The sequence below is a fragment of the Chrysochloris asiatica genome, unplaced genomic scaffold (assembly GCF_000296735.1).
Source record: "Chrysochloris asiatica unplaced genomic scaffold, ChrAsi1.0 scaffold00013, whole genome shotgun sequence".
Lineage (NCBI taxonomy): Eukaryota > Metazoa > Chordata > Mammalia > Afrosoricida > Chrysochloridae > Chrysochloris > Chrysochloris asiatica.
Genome location: NW_006408531.1, coordinates 10,941,770 through 10,964,053, shown reverse-complemented (window position 1 = coordinate 10,964,053; position 22,284 = coordinate 10,941,770). Strand labels below are relative to the sequence as shown.

Here is a 22,284-nt window from a genome sequence, read left to right as displayed (position 1 = left end):
TCAAGCGTGCCAGCAGTAGTGAGGTTGGCCCAGGATCGGGCAGTGTTTCATTCTGCTGTGCTTAAGGTCACTATGGGTCGGTACTGACTTGATGGCACCTAACAACAACATGTATATATATATATACAGAGAGAGAATGTCCTGGTGTGGTGCTGTGAGTTAATGCACTGGACTGAAAAGTTGGTTTGAAACTCAGTGTTGCAGTTTAAGCTCACCAGCTGCTCCTAGGAAACCCTATAGAGGGTCACTGTGGGTTGGAACTGACTCGAAGATACTTGACAACATATATATGTATTTGTTGTTGTTGTTATGTGCTGTGGAGTCGGTGCTGACTCATAACGACCCTGTTACAGGGTTTCTGAGGCAGTAAATCTTTAGAAGAGCAGAAAGCCTTCATCTTTCTCCAGCGGAACAGCTGGTAGTTTCGAACTGCTGACCGTGAGATTAGCAGCCCCATTCGTAATCACCACGCTACCAGACCTCCATATATATACACATATGTGTATATAAATTGTGAAAACTACTAAGTTAGAAGAAAGCCACTATGAATGAAAGCTGAGCCTTGAGAGAGTAATTACTGAACATCTCAAATTGGTTCTAGAGTGGAAGCCAACCCAGTCACAGCCTCCTCACCACTGACAGTTCTTTTAAGCTCCATTTCCTGCATGTGGATTTTGCTGGGAGTCATTCGAATGGGAACTGGATGAACAATAGCAGTATCCTAGAGACAAATGGGAGGAAACAGAATTTGTACCAAAAATATCAGGCTAATACCGTGAAATAATAAAAACTAACAAAACCTTAAAAACTGGCAGATAGATTTTTTCTCATTCATATCTAAGGCAGGCATAACAATTTTGTAAAACAAAAAATTCTAGGAAAACATATATTCTAATATTCACTATATATGCCTAATAATCTTATTTTCTAAAAAGTACATTTTGAGTAATTAGATTTGCATGAACAAAATGGTCTTATAAAAACACTTCATGACAATGCTAAAAAAAGCAAAGTGTGAAAAGATCTGATGAAAATCTATGTATCTGAACCTTTGAGATTCCAGTGAAAGAAAAGAAAGGTGTACCTGGTACACGGGCAGGTCTGGCCCTGCGGCTCAGAGCCCAGGAGAGGAATCAGAACCAGATAAAGCACAGGGAGTAACAGCAACAGACGAGATGAAATTACTGCTACCGGGTTAAGAAGATGGGAGGGGACGGAGCGTGGCTCGGTTCCTTCTTTCTACAAGAAGTCAGTTATTTTTTCTGTCTGTTGCTAAAGACTGAACTTGAGATCCTTGAATTTTAAATTTCAAATGAGCTAAACTTATAATTTAAGGAGCTCTGGTAGCATAGAGGTTACGAATCGGACTGCTAACCTCAAGGTTGGCAGTTTGAAACTACCAGCTGTTCCATGGGAGAAAGATGAAGCGGACTGCTCCCATAAAGATTTGCAGCCTCGGAAACCCTGTGTAGGGGCACTATGAGTTGGAACCAACTCCACGGTACTTAACAACAACAACAAACTTGTAATTCAGTGTGAATGGTAATGACCTTTTAGTTTACGTTGGACATTGCTTTTTGATACAGTATTTAGTAACACCAAAACTCTTGCTAGAGAAAAGTTAAGTCCTAGCATACATCTCTTGTTTGACAGGCTTCCTACTCTCATAATCTCTAATTTCAAAGTTTCTAGCAAGTGAATTCTATATGGCTATTATACTGACAAATCCATTTATAGTAATTTGCTACTCCCACACGAGTCTGATTTTGGATAAGATTCATGTATTTATCTAATGAAGCTGAACTGACACACTTACCCTACAACTCAGAAGTTATATACATGAAGGGGCTTCAAAATATTCATGGAAAAATGGAACTGAAAGATAATAGAATTCTTCCACAGACTTTTTGAAGCCCCTTAATATGTTGGGAGTCCTGGTGTAGTGCTGTATGATAAGCTCCGGACTACTAGCCAAAAGATCAGTAGTTCAAGCTCACAGTTGCTCCTCAGAAACCCTACACAGGGTTGCTATGAGTCAGAATTGATTAGACAGCATTTAACAGTAACAGTATGTTTAGATTTCTCACATCATGAGTCAGCTCAGAAAACAGTGTCTAATGATACACTCCAGCTATTGCGTCTATTACATTTACAGTTACAAAACACCTCACTTTAGGAACAACTCTCCTATTACCTTAATTTACAATTTTAATAACAGAAATGACTGTTACGAGAATCAGCATTTACCATTAAAAGGTAAGATCAATGTAGTAAATGATAATTCGTGAGAAAATAATTCGTTATTTCAACACAAAATAAACTGGGAAAGAACAAGCAGGCAGAACTTATTAGTAGATGTTTAAAGTTTCAGTACTCATCTAATATCTATATTATCTGTGTGTATACATACAATCATATCTATAAAGTACTCTCATAGTTGAAAATATTAACCGTTTCATATATTTCTAGCACAATTAATGAAAATCATAATAGTTCCAAAAAAAGAAAATTATAAATATCTAAAACCTCATTCTCCAAATAATACCCATTGGTACTTTCCTGAACCAAGAAATGAATCTTCTACAGCACACCTGAGTCCTACAATCACTAGATGCTTTAGGGAAGCAATGGTGTTAGTCCAGTGGGGCATGCTAGACCTAGGAAATTTAGTGATGAACTTTACATAAATGATCAGACCTACAGAACACTGGTGGTGTAATCGTTAATCAACCCAGAGGCTGGTGTGTGTGAACTCATCCAGCCACTCCACAGGAAAGGACCTGGCCATGAGCTTCCATAAAGATTACAGTCTAGAAAGCCCTATAATATAAGGGAGTTCTGGCACAAGAGGGTCACTATGACTTAGAATCCACTCGACACTACCCAACAATATTTGACTGATAAATCACAAGTCCATCTGTGACTGTAATGTGCAATGGGGGGTCGAGAACTAGAAGCATTTCAAGCTTGAAAAAGAACTGTGAATCTAAGAGCCTCTGAGTCCTGAGCTACAGATGTCAAATGAACACCCTCTCTGATCAAGACTAACTTTCCCAAATTAGCAACAATAAAAGAGAACAAAAGACAAAAGGAGGAACAAAAAAAAACCTAAACTCTAACTGGCATGCCCCGCCCACTTTCTTTTGCCTATTTATATCACCCAAAACCTCATCAGTCATGGTACATTCACAGGGCAAATTTGGGCACCTGCTTTTATACAACCCAGCAATCTGATGGAAACTGTCTTCTATTATGCTCATGTAGCTATAGTCTCGACATGCCTTAAATCCTCTTGTTCCTATCTGTCTGAATTCACTCTCAGACCACTGAGTTCTTGGCCTCGCTGACCTTGTCACTCCGTCGCATCACTGCCCCCACCTTATTCTGGTTCTTTAGCTGTGTCCTGTCGTGTATAAGAGTAAGTTCAGAACCTTAGACCAACATACAGACATCTCATTTTGGTCTCCGCTCGATTCTTTAGCTTCATCTCTCACACTCCATAATTTTGTCATGTACCTGTTCATGTGTCCCTTGTATTCATACCTTCTCAACACACCCTCTCTGCTTACCATGACCTTTTCAATCTCTGCCAACTTATACTTGCTTTTAAGACCCAGCACATAAATGTAAGTTCTTTTGTGAAACTTTCCCTAATATATCACTCTAAATAAGTTAACCAATCCCTTCTCTGTCCATTTTTGGTCACAGATATACTATGATAATGATCAAAATTATCTCTGTTGTAATTATCAAATTATAATAATGAGGCTATAGATGATTTAGAACTGCAATCTTGCTCGATTTTCTATCTTTACATCCCTAGAGAGTAGCTTTGGCATCTTCATATCATGTGAATGGGGCATAAATCAGTGATCAAACAAACTCCCTTTTCATACTTTGAAATTTGAAAAACAATGGTAGAGATTATTGCATTTGACTTCTCATCACTCTAGAATTTCCCTGGTGGCTTGATTTAAATTATTCTAACAGAAGCAGATTCTACAAGGGGCTATTAAATGATTAAGCTGTTCAATAATCACATTTCTGTAAATTAGACACTCAGTTTCATTAGAATTCTGTGAGTCTAATAACAATAAGTAGCCATTTCCACTTCACATCTAAGATCATTGGTGTTTCTAAATGCTACAGCGCAGTCTGGAACTTTTCCTATTTTACTTTTCTCACTGGAATTATCTTTATTTAATTACAATCCATATTTATATAGGCTTACAAAAGTCATCTGGATTTTAGCTCTGGATCTAGGTTACCGTCTGCTAACATCTATACTTCAAGTCAGGATTAAATGACGGTGAAGAAACAGACACTTCAATGCCAGCAGGGCATCCTCTCAATTTAACACTTAAAACTGCTTGGGGAAGGAGCTTCACGTTTAGTTTGCCACCATAAAAGAATGAGATTTGTATGTATCCAATTATAAAATATTTAATAGTGTCAACTTTATTTATCAGATTTGGAGTTCTAAAGTCAAGTTGAAAATTCCAATTAACCGTTAAAAAAAATTTTTTTTTTCAAGTGCCTCCTGTCACACTAGAGATAATAAAGGAAAATACTGAGCCACAGCATTTTAAACTTTATCCTATCACTCATGAATTTGGACATTATTTCCAAATAACAGGAGCATCAATCACTTTTATTAAGTCAAATATTTCTCTACATTTCCTGGTAACGATAGGTTCTAGGTTTTCCTAGATAATGTTTTGCCTGGCTTGACAAAGAAGTAGAATGCTGAACGAGTCTTCTAAGATTTTCTAAGAGAAGCAAATAGAGTTCCTTTATTGCTATAATCAAATTTTCCTTCCCAGTAAAACAATTTCATTAAATACCTTTAATAAAATTCACTTGACTGCATAACTAGAAGATAAGATTAATACAATAATATGGAGAAATGAGATATAAGCTAGGGTAAAACTTTCCTTTCTTTTAAGCTTATAGTACTTGTCAGTTTTCAAGACCTTAATTATAGCTGCTAATAACCAGCAAGGCAAAAGTTTATGTTTTGCCGTCTTTTCATTTCTCCTGCTCTCCATTTGGTAGGGATTCAAATCAAAGATTAATGCCCTCAAAGTCAAGCAACAAGGAAAGAAAAGCAAAAGGCACAGATGATCAACCAAATCATTTATCCTGCAATAGCTGATAGAATCCACGGACTATGTTGTTGTTAAGTGTCGCCGAGTCAGTTCTGACTCAGAGTGACCCGTATAGGGGATTCCTTCACAGACTATAGACACGTGAAACACTTTCATATATTTGTCTTAATTAAGCCAGTATAACAGCATCCTTTACACTAAGGGCTTCAAACTGCTCACGGAAAAATTCCATAATCTTGCAGTTCCTTTTTACTATGGACATCTTATACACCCTCATATTTCAAATAGATATCAGTGATCCATTAATCAAACTGCTGAAAATATACTCTAATCTTTCAGTGGCACTTCTCTAAAATCCACCTTAAATGGCAAGACTACTCGTATTTATGTTTCGTTAATCAATGCTGGATGCCTTTGATCATCACAAGGCAATCTAGAAAAGAACACCTTGTGGCATTTCTCCGTGTCTTTCCACTCAATTCTGTTTTAATCATCCTACCTTTACACTCTTCATCCTTCCTACTTAGTTCCTCTTTTCCTTTTGGAAGGTGCTTATTAGCATGTCCTTCTCATCAAAAGAAAAAAAAAAGAGGAGGAAAAAGAAAAAGCTGAGGTGTGAACGACTGATAAATAGCTATGATTTTTTAAAGTTTTAAAATAATTTGAGGGACAGATGGGGCATTTAAAAAATTAACCGAGATAGTTTAGTCTTAAAATCAAGATGTGAACTTTGTAGCATTTTCAAAGCAACACAGTGAACCACAGAAGACAAGATGGAGGTTCTCTGCACAATGGGTACCTTTCACCAACAGCTATGTATTATTTTATTGAACTTAAAATTTTCTCCAATAGAACTCAACACATGAATGTAATTAAAGCCACATCATTTATCTCATTAAAATTAAAAAATGACAATGCATAAATATTTACATACATAGTACATATTACATGATGCATAGGCATACAAGTAAAAAAGCATTTACATGTCACTACACTGAAATATGTTTAATAAAACATACACTTAATTAGCAAATGAAAGCAGGTTAATTAAATCAGTTGTCACAAAGTACTTCTTTAGACATGACAACAACACAAGTACCAGTTACTAAAAACATACAGTTTTCTCACCCCAAAATAACTAGAAAATACAAAGAATGGCAAAAATGTTCTTTCCACCATTAAGCACACAATTGAGAAGCCTGCCACCATTTTCCCTCTAAGCACTGAATCATGCATATCGACTAAAAATCATCATGAATGGAAATTTGGGTTAATAAAATTAATTTCAAACAAGCAAGCTAAGTGATTGACTTACAGGATCAGCTGGTGCAATGTTAGAATCAAATTGGGTCAGAGTTTGTGAGCTTGAGGAACGTTCGCTAAATGTCTCCCACTGCTGAACAGACAGAGGAGAGACGAGTCAGCATGATGAGAAAGATGGAGAACAAGATCACCGGAGAAGATTTAGCAAAGTCATTCAGAGGTCGCACTGCAAGTTGTGGTCCACAGGCCTGGCAAGTTTCTGTAATTTCTACTTTTCCATAAACATTTTCTACTGATCTTACACAGAATCATCTTGTAATGAAGGTTAGGGTGAGCTGCTTCACAATCAAATGAGTAAGAATTTACTGTGTCTTCATGGAAGGGATTCAAAGGGCTTACAGAATTAAAACTCCAAACAATACAGCACAGAATCTAAGCAGCATAAATAAATGGCTCTTGAGTAAAAATGTAAAGGGGTTTATCTCAACTAGAGAAAGAAAAAGGCATTCAAACCCTACTTTCAAACTTCAGATATTTGTGCATTGATTCGGTGAATCCCAAATTACCAAAGTTTTGGTCAAAACAAAACAAGTCAGCATGACTTGCCAGTGCGACCCCTGAAAGATGATTCTATTATATACGTGCACATATTTTATACGTATGTAAAGATATTTAATAAAATATAATTGAGATAAAATGCAAAGAATTCTGGAATTAATATATGTTTGAGCTTTGTCAATCAGTAGCAAGTCAACCCCTGCAGTCAGCACTACAAACAGGGCCATGCCAGACCACAAGACAGAACTGCCAATCAGGCACCCCTCCCCATGCCAGAAAAATCAGAATGCGGCCACAATGAGAGCAAATCAAGCATCTGAGGACGTCATCTATAGCTGGGCATTTTCACAGGAGACAGTACTTCTCTAAAAGAGGCAAACATTTATTACACCTCTTACAATTGGTGGAGTGATAAGTCAACATTAATCACGTAAATCATATTTGTTTCAAAAATCTTAGGAATTAAACAGTATGAGATTTTTATGTCAATATTATTTTAAGATCATCATTAAACATTGAATTTCAGAATTATCTATCAGTTGTCCTCTGAAGAGGGGGAAAAGCTCCATATACACAATATATACACACAAATGTTTACACACAGACAGACCTACCCCACTAACCCAAATCCTCTTTACCATGAACTATGGCAAAGTATACATTTTTATGCTTCAAAGTTCAACTTACTATTTCAAACAGAGATAGTCAATTTGAGAATGCAGATAGAATTTAATATTAGTAAATGAACACCTTGTTTAAAACTATCTACAAAAATGGCTGATACATTAAATGCTTTTCCTATATAAAGATGAATTTATTTATCATAAGAATTAATATATACTAAGAAATACTGACAAATTCAAAGTATTTCTTGGAGAAAGTCCATGATAATTCACTTTCAGAGTGGTGATTTACTAGTATTTATTCATATAATTCATTTTCAGTACTTATGAGCACATAAATAGAGAACGGATGTTAAAAATCTGAAAGATCTCACTGTGGAGAAATTTGAGCTACAACACTGACCTCACTTGGATGGCATGATGGTTAACATGGTTTCACAAGACTCTCTAAGTACGTAAACTACCTGGAAGGCAGAGACACTAGGTATACTCTATAGTCCTGGACAATGTATTTTACCTCCCTGTGCTTCAGTTTCACCATCTGCAATATGAGATTAATAATGCCTATATCATAGGATTATGTCAAGTTAAGAAATACATTAATATTTAAATAAATGACAAGTAAAAAGCTTTTTGAAAAGTAATTTGATACATCAAATGCTCAATAAATGTTAGGAATAATAATTATTAAAATGTACAGTGCCTAACCTAGTGCCTTGTTTATTCGTATCTAGCAGGTGCTGAATACTTGTTGAAAGAATATTCTTTCACTGGGCACTGTGAAAACTAAAACATAATCTAAATTCCACATCCTAAGAATACATTTACATAAATAATACTAAAATGCTGAAAATCAACGTCAAAGTCTGATTTGCATTTTAAATTTTTACATATAATAATAAAAAAAATATATTGTGACATTCTTTCTACTTACCAAATACTACAAAGAAATACTTGATACTAAAGTTTACTTAAGTATGGACAATGCAACTACTGAGATTAGAATTTGGAAGGAACTTCTATCCCTAGGATTGAATACACACGTGGCTGTTTTGAGAATGAATGTGGGTTTTAGAATTGAGATGTTTAGAAATAGCTCCTTTTATTTACAAATAGTTATCAACAGAATTGCTATTTTATGCTTTTCAACTGACTTGCTTTTTGCAATGACAGTCATGAATAAATGTGGAAAACATAGTGATTTCAAAACCACTGACCTCACTTTCAGGGCTAATCTTTCCATCTAGAAAAATACTTATATTAATGGCTTTACAACCAACAGTAAGTAGGATGCATCCACGTTTGAGAAACAAGTCAGCACTTAACACAGACGATTACCTTAGCTTTGACAGTGTTCAAAAGAAGCAAGTACTGAAAACTACCAGTTATTTTGCTTCGTCCACATTGTCGAAAGTTAACTAGGGGGCTCTTTAATCTAGTATTTTTCAGGTTCTCAAATACAGCAAAGCACAGAAGCTTAGAACTTTCTCCTGAGTATCAGCAAGTTTCCATATTTGTATCAACAAACACTAAGGGGAAAAATGTAACTGGTTCACCAAGAAGACTGACTAGCAGTGATTCTCCAATGGAGTTCCTTCCATAGAGCCCTAAGGTAGAGCAGAGAGGTCTCTGGGGTTGTTTTAGGGAGGCAGGGCCTTAGTCAGCCATCTTGCTTGTTTGTTCTGAGCACAATGGCCACACGTTTAATGTTTTATATGTAGTAGATTTCTAAAGTCATCTGGGAGCAGTACACGTGTCTCAAATTCTTTCTTGCAAACTGTGCTTGGTCATATTTGACATATCTTTACACTATTTTCAATATGGCTAAATCTCTTACTTCCTAACAAGTAAAATTAAAATGGTAAATCGCTTGGGATGTAGAAAATACTTTAATAGTGTGGAAAGTTGGATTAGTGACTTTTCACATCACTTCCAATGCTAGCATTCCAAATATTCTACGATTCCAAATATTACATATTTTGCTTATAGGAATGAGAAAGTATGTGACAGAGTGGATGCAGCCGTTAACTGGCGATCAAATGACTTGTGTTCAAATCTTAGCTCTTGTTCCTCACTGGCTATGAGATTTTGGCTAATAAGTCTTTCAGGCTTTGACACTTAACTTCATGCATCCATTCTGCCAAACCTCCAAGGTTTTGGTGAGACAGAGGGGCAGGAAGAAAATGATAGTGCACATATGAAAAAGCACTATGACCACCCCAAACCACCACAGAGTTCCAAATAATTACTTATAGTTATGTCTGATGTCCTCTCTCAAGTGTCAGAGCATGGTAGCTCCACAGGATAAGCACTGGACTGCAACCACAAGGTCAGCAGTTCGAGCCCACCAGCAACTCCACAGGAGAAAGAGGAGGCTTAGCTTTCTGCTATAGCCTTGGAACCCCTATACAGGATCACTGTGAGTCGATACGACTCAACAGCACTTAACAACAACTCTCAAGTGTGCATCCCTAAGAGCTGTATGCTGAAATGCCTGTTTGGGACTGCTTACCTTACAAAATGAAAAGTTTGAATGAGAGAAAAGGGAAGTTGTGCTAACCTCACTGCTCTGATTCAGCTCTGGCCAAGTCTGGTTTAGGGATGGCATTGATGGTGACTTGCTTGGAGGTGCTTCTGCAGGAGAGCCTGAATAACCTACCTCACCTGGCTGATCCCCAACACCTGCAATGTAAAAACAGAGAACACTTTGATCAACAATACACTGTAGTTTGAGAATACTTACTTAGAATAGTAGTTTATGATCTCTAGTTTCTTTCTTCACATAGCCACTGTAAGAATTTTAACCATCAGGTAATACTTATTCCTGCTAGTGACTCCCTCTCTAAAACTATAACTTTTCATGAAGATAAAATCTAATGAGCAAAAATAGAAAAAAGTAGTATGCATAATAGTAATGCAAGAGAGGACATGTGTTAAAACATTTAACAGGAGTAGATCTGTACCCCTAAGTGTACCACTTTTCCCAAAGTGTAGTCCATGGAATAGTAATGAAGGCAGTTTTGAAAAATTATAGATTCCCTGTGCAGATAAGTTTGGGTATATAACAAACTCCCTATTGAAGCATCTTTTTACGTATTTCAACATTACAGACTTGTGATGTCATAAACTTTGTTTAAATCAATGTTTCCCAAACATATTGACCTCTGAACCCTTTTTATTAAATAAAATCCCTTAGTGTTCTTTGGAAAGAAAGTGCCAATTCACATGTCACCCCTAGTATAAAAAAGCTGTATATATCTGCAGGGCAGATAGCAAAAAGGGAAGGAATGGTTCCCAGTTATGGCCAAAAAGCAATGAGCCTACGTGAGATTTCAGCTTTGAGTATCTAGTTCACTGGCAAGTAGAGAATTAGGAAGATCCATGATGCTGTTTCAAAATGATGCTTAAATTACTGAGATATTATATTATGTTTCTAATTATAATTATGTTTTAGTTTAAAATATTTCTTAGGTTACAATTTAAAAATGGAAGGAATTTCAATTCTAACTAAAAATTCTCATTCCAATATTTCCCAAGTTTCATGTGGCTTTGAATGTAATTCCAGTCTGGAAAATCATATTAGTGGCTAAATTAATAGGGAGTATTTCACTTGTTTAAAACCTATATATAATATGATATGATTTCAACATCTGCCACTAATCCTACTATTCGACCATGGGCAAGTTGAATAGAACAGCACTTGAGTTTCTCCATCAGAAAACAAGATTTTGCCATGAAATGCTAACACTATGCTTCAGACTCCTAGAAAATCAGTCACATAATACACTTCAGAAATCTACAGGTTTTAAACCTTTCAATCTACTCCCAAGGTAGCCCATCAAGTGTCGGTACCAGCATAGGACCTGATACATAGTGGGTGGTGGTGATGGTGTGCCATGGAGTCGGTTCTGACTCTTAGCGACCCTGTATAGGGTTTCTGAGACTGTACATCTTTATAGGAGCAGAAAGCCTCATCTTTCTCCTATGGAAATGCTGGTAGTTTCGAACCGCTGACCTAGAGGTTAGCAGCCTGACTCGTAACCACTATGATACATAGAAGGTCACACAAATATTAATAGAATGAGCTTTTGGGTGTGTGTTCATTTAAATTCGTTCTGCTTTACTCTCATTTTCCTAAAACATTTGAACCCAAACTATTAATATGGTGATATAAGTTCTCAAAATGTCTCCCTCTTTTTCTGTTATGTGACTGTCTCAAAAAGGGTTCAATGCCTTTTTACCTACCCCTGATATTATTCTCTGACATACCACTCTGCAAGTTGTCATTTGCAATCCTGCATCACATTTTGATTCATTTTTCTAAGATCAAGAACAGCTTTTCTTTCTTTCTTACTTCTGTCCCTTCTCAAAAAAGAATCACAGTAGTACAAAATCAGTAACAAACCAAGTGTTGTATAGTTGTTGTTAGGGGTGGCTGAGTCCATTCCAGCTTCACAGAACAATGATACACTCACTGCCTGGTCCAATGTCATCTTCACGCCTAGGTTTGAGGCCATTATTGCAGCCAACTAGTTAAAGATCTTCCTCTTTTTTGCAGGACTCCCTACTTTACTAAGCATGAGGTCCTTTCCAGGTACTGGTCTCTCCTGATAACATGTCCAAAGTACATGAGATAAAGTCTCACCATCTTTGCTTCTTTAGTGTGTATACGAACATGATCAGTACCACACTACAGAAACACAATGTTCTATTAAGACCTCTTAACAAAATGGCCTTAGAGAAGAACAAATGAGAAAGTCATCTATGATAAAAGAGTAGTGACAAATTTCTCATGGGCTAGCTTGGGGTTTTCAGTGAGAACAAAAATTGGACACACACACCCCCTTATAATAAGGAAAGGAAGATAATGGCTATAAATCTGACAGATGATTGAAAGTGAAACTGTTTGTGACCATGGTAAATGAAGAAGTATGACTTTAAGAAATCCTTCTGTCCACAGCGAGTATATTAACTACATTAAAATAATATTCACTAAAGATTGGAATCCTGGTGTGACATTGTAGGATAAGCACTGGACTGCTAATCACAAGACTGGCAGTTCAAACCCACCAGCTACTCCTCAGAAGCCCAATACAGAGTCACCATGAATTGGAACAGACTCAACGGCACTCAGTAACAACTAAGAATTGATACATTTTCAAAAGAACCTATAATATATATAATACCAGACTACATTACTCAAGTTTTATGTATCACCTTAGGGCAATTAGGGGCCCTCATTTGGCTTTCAAGACTTCAGTCAGTTCTCTTGAAATCTTCCTCTATGGACAAACATACAGACAGCTGTAATTTGGGATTGATTCTGGGAACCTCTCTGGGTCACTGGTATGAAGACACTAATTCCAGATTAATGAGGCTAAGAACTACAATGTTATTTCCTCCAAATAATTATACTTTATAATTATTCCTGATGTGACACTGTAGAATAAGCACTGGACTGCTAACTGCAAGACTGATGGTTAAAAACCACCAGCCACTCGTCAGAAATCCTATACAGGATTGCTATGAGTCGGAATCAACTTGATGGCATTTAACAACATAATTATTTCAATATAGTCAATTTCCTAGAAGTTCCTGAGGACTTTTTAGGGGGTCTGAAAGGTCAAAATTATTTTTATCATAATAATGCTTCTTCACCGTGTTTACATTTGTCCAATGATGTAAAAGCAATGGTGGAAAAAAGGCAGTGGCTCCAAAACATACTAGTAACTAGTAACCCACGCACCAGTTAAATACAAGTGCACATTTACACACACACACATACATACAAGGCCAGTTCCACTGAGGATGCTCATGATGAAACAGTACAACACATTCAGTCTCAGCCTTTAAATAGCATCTTTTTACTGTTCTGAGTGACAAAGTGGGGCCTCGAAAGTACTTATGCTACATGTGAAAGTACGTTGGCTTTCTTCAGGGAAAGTCCTCACCTAATTTGTAAGCTGAACAGGCCACTGTTTTCACTGAATACCAATGTTTGAAAGAACAACTGATATGCTATGATTATTCACGCATGAGTACTGGGAAAGCAGTTTCTCAAAAAATGGAAAAGTCAGCCTGTCACTTCTAGAAAAATGACTGTCAATAGTTATTAATAAGGCCAAAGTTCAAGTTTTCAAATAAAATTTAGAATTCTGGAAAATGTGTGCCCATTACCATGGACTTAAAAACTTCCCAATTCTTAATGATTTCTCTGATAATGCAGATTATAATATTAACAAGTGTGATATATATATATATATATTCTCTAATGAAATATATCAGTATTTACAAAACCTGTATTACTCCATGAAGTGATGTTTTACAAATAATCTGATGTGATGTTACAAAATCATGTTGCATAGGTAAAAAAATACACTCAAAGTACAAGGCAAACCAGTGAATTGTAATCAACACTACAAAACATTTAGCTTGAACATTAGAAACAATCCTTTAAGAAACTATTTGTTCATTTTTTGGTACAATATTATAATGTTAAGAAGCTATAAAACAATTCTTCCTTTTAACATAGGCCACATTTTCTTCACGTACTTCGGGGATCAGCAAATTCTTTTTATAAAGTGCCAGAAAGCAAATATTGTATGTTTTTCTGGAGACCTGGTCTCTATCACAACTATTCAAAGTCTGCTATTGTATTAGAAGTTGTTTTTGGTGCTACTGGACCAATTCTGACTTACAGCGACCCTACAGGAGAGCGCGGCCCCACAGGACCTCTGAGGGGTAATCCTTATGGGAGCAGACTATCAGGCAGATAGTCTGGCTTGAACAGCAGCTGAGCATCAAACTATCCCCACCGCTCCTTAATGTTCAAGTGGCTGCAGATAATCTGTAAAACCATCAGTGTGGCTTTGTTTATAGATACTGAAATCTGGATTTTACAGAATTCTTCTATGTCATCAAATAGTCTTCTCTCTCTCTCTCTTTTAATAAAGAAAGACATTTTTTTGAGCATGTAAGCTGAACAAAACCTGGACACAAATTACAATTTTGCCTGCATGGCTGTTTGCCAAGCCCTGACATATTGCAAACAAACAAAAATATCTGACAGGTTAAATGTAAAAACAAGTATGAGAATCTATATGCTTCCCATCAACCCAGATAATAAAGAGATTTGCTAAAATGTAAAAACAATGCCACTCATTTTATTAGTATTTTGTTTTGGAGAATACAGTTATTTTTCAAAATATTTATGTTAATTTTAAGGAGTTTATCATTGCTATTTCCAAATTTAAGTGATAATTTTTTTTTTAATTTAATTTATCAGTTTTAATTTCTAATAGGGTAACTACTGGTAAAGAGTTCTGGTGTGGCACTGTGGATAAAGCACTGGACAACAAGGTTGGTTTGAACCACTAGATTAATGGTTCAAACTCACCAACCACTCCTTAGAAACCCTATTATACAGGGTCGCTATGAGTCTGAACAGACTTGACGGCACTTAACAACAACAAACTATTGACAGGCAGAACCTAAATATAAATTATAAATGTCTTTGTGGTCCTCAATGATTTATAAAGTGTAAAGGGATTTTGATACTCAAAAGTTTGAAAATCACTATTGTAGAGAATCCAAAAATTATTTCTGGAATGAGCAGCAATATAATTTAACAATTATAACTTAGCTATGTGGGGCATTACACATTGCATCTTTTCCATTTCATGTGTAGAACTACAAATGGTGGTAAAATGAACCAAGTACTATGTGCAAGGAGGAGCGTTAGGTCTGTAAAGCAAGCAGATGACCTTAATATTGATTTATTGCCTATAAATAAGTACTCCAACAAAAGCTCATTCCCACCCACAAAAGTTATTAGCCTTTAAGACTATGTCCTTATGGAGGCAGGGGTGTAATTTTACTCTTACCTGATGCAGTGTTCCAACCTAGCCTCCTGCTGGAACACTGTGTCAACCCTGCCTCCCTCCTGCTGCTTCTGCTCTGCCCCTGACATCATCAGAGCAACAGGGCTGAAAAAGAAGAGTATGAGCCTAAATTATTTCTTCAAGTTATCCCTCAAAGGGCTTTAACTCAAAAAGTATTTCCATGTATAAAAATGTGTCTGGAAGAGACCACCCAGTATGACCACAATGACATACTGTCAACCTACATTTAAACTTTAGCAATGATAACAGTCAATGAGTACAAGCCATATTTTCAAGATTGCCCTAGGAAACACTGCCAGTAGTTTTCATCCCTCTATCCTCCAAAGAAAGTAAACAGATTCATGTCAGTACATTGCACTTGCTGAACCTGTTGAAGAATCTTTTTTTTTTTTTTTTGAAGCACTTCAGTTTTATTCTAGCTTTATGATCTACTCATCCTGCTTTCCCCTTATACCCCTAGTATAACACTCAAGACTCTAAGAAACTGTTTCCAAAAAGATCTGCCAACTGTCGCTCACTTCATAGAAATATATAATACATAAAATTTTTTAAAATGTATATATATCCCAATACATAACCAGAGTCCTGGTATAGCGCTGTGGGTTAATGCACTGGACTGCAAGGTCAGTTTGAACCATAATGTCAGTGGTTCAAACCAATCAGCGGCTCCTATACAGAGTTGTTATGGGTTGGAACTGACTCGATGGCGTTTAACAACAACAACAATACAAAACTGTAACTCACTAAAATCTTATGGTTTAAAACTTTTAAGACAAAATACAAATCTAGAAAGAGTTCAGTTATGATGATTCAAGGTCCCACCTCATTATTAATAGTTTAATCTAGGCAAAATCAACTATTCCTTTAATATACTTGGAAATATGAACATTATTCTAACAGGGAAAATATTTAAAATAAATATAAGAATGAATGAAGAGATTTGAATGAATTGAAAATTGTTTCAGGTAAACTACAAAGAATCCCTTTTTCATTCCTACTTAAAAGAAAGGGATAAGCAACATATATATAGAAAACAATTAAAGACAAGCTTCCTTTTGTTTTTATTGATAATATATACAGCAAGAAACTAAATTCTATTTCTAAAATCAAATCTATGTACTTCCAACACTCCACAAAAATGCAAATTTACTCAGCAAGCAGAACTTAAGAAAGCTTATGGTAGAAATTAGCAGTTCAAATGAAAACCACAAGTTTATAAAATAATCTTGAAAGTAAAAATGTCATACCAGGTTTAAACAGAAACAAGCCATTTACCGAAATACTACTTAAATTGTACCTGGGTGTTTGATATGTTTTCAGTAGTAATCAATTTATTTTAAATATGTTACTCTGACTCACAAGTCAGAATCGACTTGAGAACACTTAATAACTATATGTCAAAGAATACTATCTATAAATATATTGTTGTTGTTGTTATATGACATAGAGTAGTTTCTGAGGAGTGGCTGGTAAGCTTGAATCACCGATCTTGCTGTTGAAACCAACTTTGCAGTCCAGTGCATGACCACACAGCGTCATACCAGGACTCCACAGATATACAGGAGATTCTTACTATCCAATGATACTCATAATGGGAAAAGCCCTTTAAAGTTTACCCACTGGAAATAGAAACTAAAATTTATACAGAGGAAAGACAACTTAATTGGGGCTTTGTCTTAAATGTACAAATAAAATTCTGTCAAAATTAGCATATAAAACCAGAAAAAACGTTATCTCTTTTAGGGTCTAACTTGGTGTCAAAATTAAGCAAAGCTGCGGCCAAACACTGACTGACGGTGGTACGGCACAGCTCCAGGTTCTAGAGAGAGTGCTGGGCAAGAGACAAGACCATTTTTCACATCACAACACAATCATACAGAAAAAAGGTCAGTTCTGTGAAAATGATTAAGGCTATATCATTAATTATCCCAGGGATCCTCTTTAATCTACACATATATAAACCATAATCTTGTAAAGCCCTCACAATGTCATCCAACATGTAGTTTTTCATCTTTAACTATTATCTGGTCTTGTTTGCCATGGCCTTTGTCAAGGATGTGAAACATTCTAATTACTTTGACCAATTTCATTACACAGTGCTTCTCTACCAATATTTGTAATTTATTTCGCAGTTCTACTGCACTGATCTGCTAACTAAAATACCCAACAATCTGGAAAGACATGACACTCATGCTCAGAATCTATGTGTGTGTTTGTATATGTGTGTGTGGTGGTGGTGCTAGACGGGGAGAATATTGGTGCATACATTATTTTTTCCATTCCAACTAATGACACTCACACAGATTCTGGGAAGTTTGTACAAACAAATATACATATGTGTAAACATATTATCTGTAACACTGCTTTAAAGATAAATTCAGGTAGCAACCAAAAAACCCATCAATAGGGAAATATATAAATGAAGGCAGATCCATATTGTAGAACACTCTGGGTGATAAAGAATAGGATACCTCAAGATGTGATAAAGTACAAATATGGTCAATATTTATTTTCAATAAAATATATCCATTTATCATTTTAGCCCTTTTTAATTGCACAATTCAGTGTCATTAATTATATTCACCAGGTTCTGTAATCATCACTGCTATCCATATCCCAATAATTGAAGGGAAAATTAAGGATGCATAGTCTGCAGCTGTGTAAAATCCGATATATATATATATATATTCAATGGAGAAAAGATTGAAGTTGTCAAGGACTTCATTCTTCTTGGATCAACTATCAACACTCGCGGAAGTAGCAGTCAAGAGATCAGACGACGTATTGCACTGGGCAAATCTGCTGCACAGGAACTTTTTAAAGTGTTGAAGAGTAGAGATGTCAGCTTGAGGACTAGGGTGCGCCTGACCCAGGCCATTGTGTTTTCAATAGCCTCATATGGATGCGAAAGCTGGACAGTGAATAAGGAGGATCGTAGAAGAATTGATGCCTTTGAGTTGTGGTGTTGGAGGAGAGTACTGAAAGTGCCATGGACTGCCAAAAGAACCAATAAATCTGTTTTGGAGGAAGTGCAGCCAGAGTGCTCCTTGGAGGCCAGGATGGCTAAACTTCGTCTCTCCTACTTTGGACATATTGTCCGGAGGAAACAATCGCTGGAGAAGGATGTCATGCTGGGTAGGGTGGAGGGTCAGAGAAAAAGAGGAAGACCCACAATGAGATGGATCAGCCAGGTGGCATCATTGATGCACTCAAGTGTATGTGTGTGTGTGTGTGTGTGTGTGTATATATATATATATATATATGCATGCGTGCGTGTGGGCTTTTCTAGGTTAAAATTTTCTGGACAGATAAAGGAGATATTCTTAACAATGATTAACTGTAAGGAATGGGAAGAGAGGGTACATAGATTAGTACCTTAATATCCTTCTGTATAATTTAAATCTATCAAGAGCACATGCTGTTCTTTATCAAGGGAGGTGAAGAGCCATGGTGAAGAGGGAACATCTGTTCTTTAACAAATAATCGAAAAACCAAGACTTGAAACAGAGCTCCTTCCTCTAAGCACCAAGCTAGTCTCAAGTCTGGATGTACATGAAATTTTAGTAGAGTGCTTATAAAGAGTCCCACATGCTTTCCTTTCCTTGGGTTTCAAAAAGTACACATTGGAAGTAGTGCTTAGGATTTGGACATGAATACTCCGCACATTATAAACAACAATGAAACATGTGCTCAAAGTTGTAGTGCACACCAATGATGACAGAGGAGACAGGAGTACACCCCATTTCCTCTTTGAGATACATGTGAGCAATGGGGTGTGGAGACAGTGAATAGTTAAAAACCACTGGTTCACGAGCTAGCCACTTCAACCCTGTGAACACCTACGAAGGAACTCAATTTGCACACTGCTAGGCTCTGCGATATAATGAACAAAACCCATCTAAGAAGCTCTAATTTAGCCTGAGAGAGATACTTTCCAGATAATCGCAAAACTACACGCAGAATTGCAATTGTGCTTAAAGGAGAAGATTCTTCAGAGTGTAAGATGAATCATAAGATATATAGAATCTCAACATACTTGTATCTTTACTTTAAGACCCAGTTTTATAGTATACTAGCAGGTCACCATAACACTTAATTTTTTAAAAAAAGATGATAATTATTCTTAGAAGATTAATATTCCTTCCTGAATTCAGCTTCAGATAGCATTTCTACAGAAGAATTTTTGTATACTTTCTTTTGTAAGATCATGAAAACCAATTTTTCCTTTCTATTTACAATAGTTAGCAAATTCAATATTAATTTATGTATTAAGTATTTTAATTCAGATTCACAGAAGTACTTAAATCTATTATCTTTAGTTGTTCTATTTTGTCACGATTGGTCACTACCTCTTTGCCGATGAGAACTACCTAAACTGCAGACAGATAATACTTGTGGGAATAATATTTCAGTTTGTCACAACTAACACAAACTAAGGAGCTCTGGCTGAATAGTGGTTATGAATCGGGCTGCAACCTTAAGGCCAGCAGTTCGAAACTACCAGTTGCTCCGCGGGAGAAAGATGAGGTTTTCGACTCCCGTAAAGATTTACAGCCTCGGAAACCCTGGACAGGATCGCTATGGGTCGGAACCAACTCGACGGCACTTAACAACAACAACAACAACAACACAAATTTATCAGAAGGAAAGACTGTATTTTCAAAATTGGAAGAATGGGGGGAGTCAATCCATATTTACTAAGTAACTTACTATATGCCTGCAAAGTTCTAAGGTTACAACAATAAACAGGATACATGTTCTCCCCTCCCCCAGGAGCCCCGAGTGTAGAAAAGAAATAAAGACACAGGATTCAGCGTGGTGTGTGCTGTAATAAAGAGCATGAAGGAGAGCTATGAGAGCAAAGAAGGGCAAGGGCACGTCTGCTGGTAAATTGAGAAGGGGCCACAGAGGGAGGAGTTTTGATGAATGCCCATGTGAGCCAAATGACACTGTTTAAGTTTTTCTGCTTTAATTATAAATTTCTATTAATCACACCTACTTATAAAGACATTTTTACAGATACTAAATGATACCAGTGTCACAGGACAATCTCTATCATCACATCTGTGTAATATGCAAGTCAGACTTATGATAGGTACAAGAAAAAAGATGATTTATTACAGAAGTTCCCTCCATACCCCACAACTGAAAGAAACCTCTAATCTATCATTTATAAACAGGTAACGCACATTTGAATTGAATACTGTGTAGTTAAAATGTTTACAATAAACTTGAGCAGAAAACCACATAAAACTACGTTTGGGAGGGGAAAACTATCTTAATCTCTGACACCTGTAACATTATAGTTAAGTGCCATCGGCAGAAAATCAGCCTCGCTATGCTAAACAGATCTACAGAGTGTAAAACTAGGTGAAAAGGCAAAAGCTCAGAAAAGAACGTCTCTCAGTGACAGCAGCCTTAAATTTCAGGCAATGGATACATTTACAGGAGGAACAGATTTTATTTAAATTAAACAAACGAAAAAGAAACCCACTAACTACCATGTAAAAGCCAGACTCACTGATCTGAATACAGCTGATGGCAAAGCTTCTACACAATAATACAATTCAGTTGAGCCTGATTTAAATTATTGTCCTGTATTACTAAAGCATCAGTTTGCAAAGACTTAAAGTCATATAAAAATACTAGATATAAACCCAAATTTTAAATAAACAATATGGAAAGTTTGAAAGCTACCATAATTTGATTCATTTTAGCTACTATCAAATTACCTAAACAGAAATTTTTTTTTTTTTTAATTTCTATCTTATGGAGGTAAATTTTGAAGAAAAATTGCTTATCAAAGGTAATTACCTCTTAGATCAAACTAGAAGCTAAATAAAGCTTAAAAACAACCTGAGACAATAAGGAGAACGTCAGGATTCGGAAAATATTTTCTAAAACAATTTTAAAAACACTGAAGTTTAAAAGTCAACTTATTGGTAAATTTCAAAGGTTGATGTGTGTAATCCTGGCCCTGCTATACACATGGCATCTAATTCACATTTCAGGTGGAGAAACAAGAAATACGGCTAAAACTTGCCCAGGTCACAGGAGGAATGAAAAACTAGAAGCAGGAAAACTTAGACTCTTGAGTTGAAGATTGTTCTCTTTGTGACAGTAATTAAGTGCATTTGATTCTGTCTGTATAATTCAGACATTAAGTCAGCCCATATGGATTTGTGTGTAAAAGAACACTGATAGACAAATGCTCTTTTCAAAGCTAAATGCTGTTTTAACGTCTCCTTTAAAGGTATAAAATTCATGATTAGAGTTCAGAGCTGTATAATCACGTACCATATAAACAATAAAATTTGCCTACATATCGAAAATAAAACAGACAGGATCACTGGAAACAATAATTTGATTTTAATTAAGCTCATTAAGAACTTAACATTAGATTGCCTTTTAAGAAAAAGGCACTCATTTTTTACCCCTAAGATTCTTCTTCCTTTTTAAGAAAGCTACTGATAAATATGAACATTTACAATAGTACCATCATGAAGCCGCAGTGTCCTCCCTGTCCTCCCCTCCTTGTTAACATGATAAATAATAACATTATGTAAAATCAAACACCAAAATTTCTGTATTTCCTTAGTCTTCAGAAAAGAGCTTGGCTTTTTACAGTAAAATGTTTGTAGAGTGCATAAATCTAATGATACACATATTTTTCTTCTTCAGCAAATTAAGATGCATAAAAACATTTACCTCCAACAAACTAAGGCATTTACCTTTAACAAATTGAGATTCATGAACTGGAAAAATGTTTGTATGAGAGCCACTTCAGACAATGCAAATAAAATGAAATGAAAGGAGTCCTGGTGTGGCACT

The 22,284-nt window shown here is 36.1% G+C and overlaps 1 protein-coding gene across 3 annotated transcripts in view; it reads right to left on the bottom strand.

The window, feature by feature from the left end:
• Nucleotides 1-22,284, bottom strand: part of REPS1 (RALBP1 associated Eps domain containing 1) — a 97,392-nt gene that overhangs the window by 25,607 nt on the left and 49,501 nt on the right. For 2 of the 3 annotated variants that reach the window (XM_006834622.1, XM_006834621.1), the window contains exons 9-10: nt 10,113-10,234; nt 634-721 (exon numbers count right to left, since the gene is read on the bottom strand). In XM_006834622.1, coding sequence (XP_006834685.1) covers nt 634-721; nt 10,113-10,234 — 210 coding nt within the window. Of the gene's footprint in view, nt 1-633; nt 722-6,423; nt 6,505-10,112; nt 10,235-22,284 lie in introns of all 3 variants that reach the window. The other variant, XM_006834620.1, reaches the window with a different exon arrangement.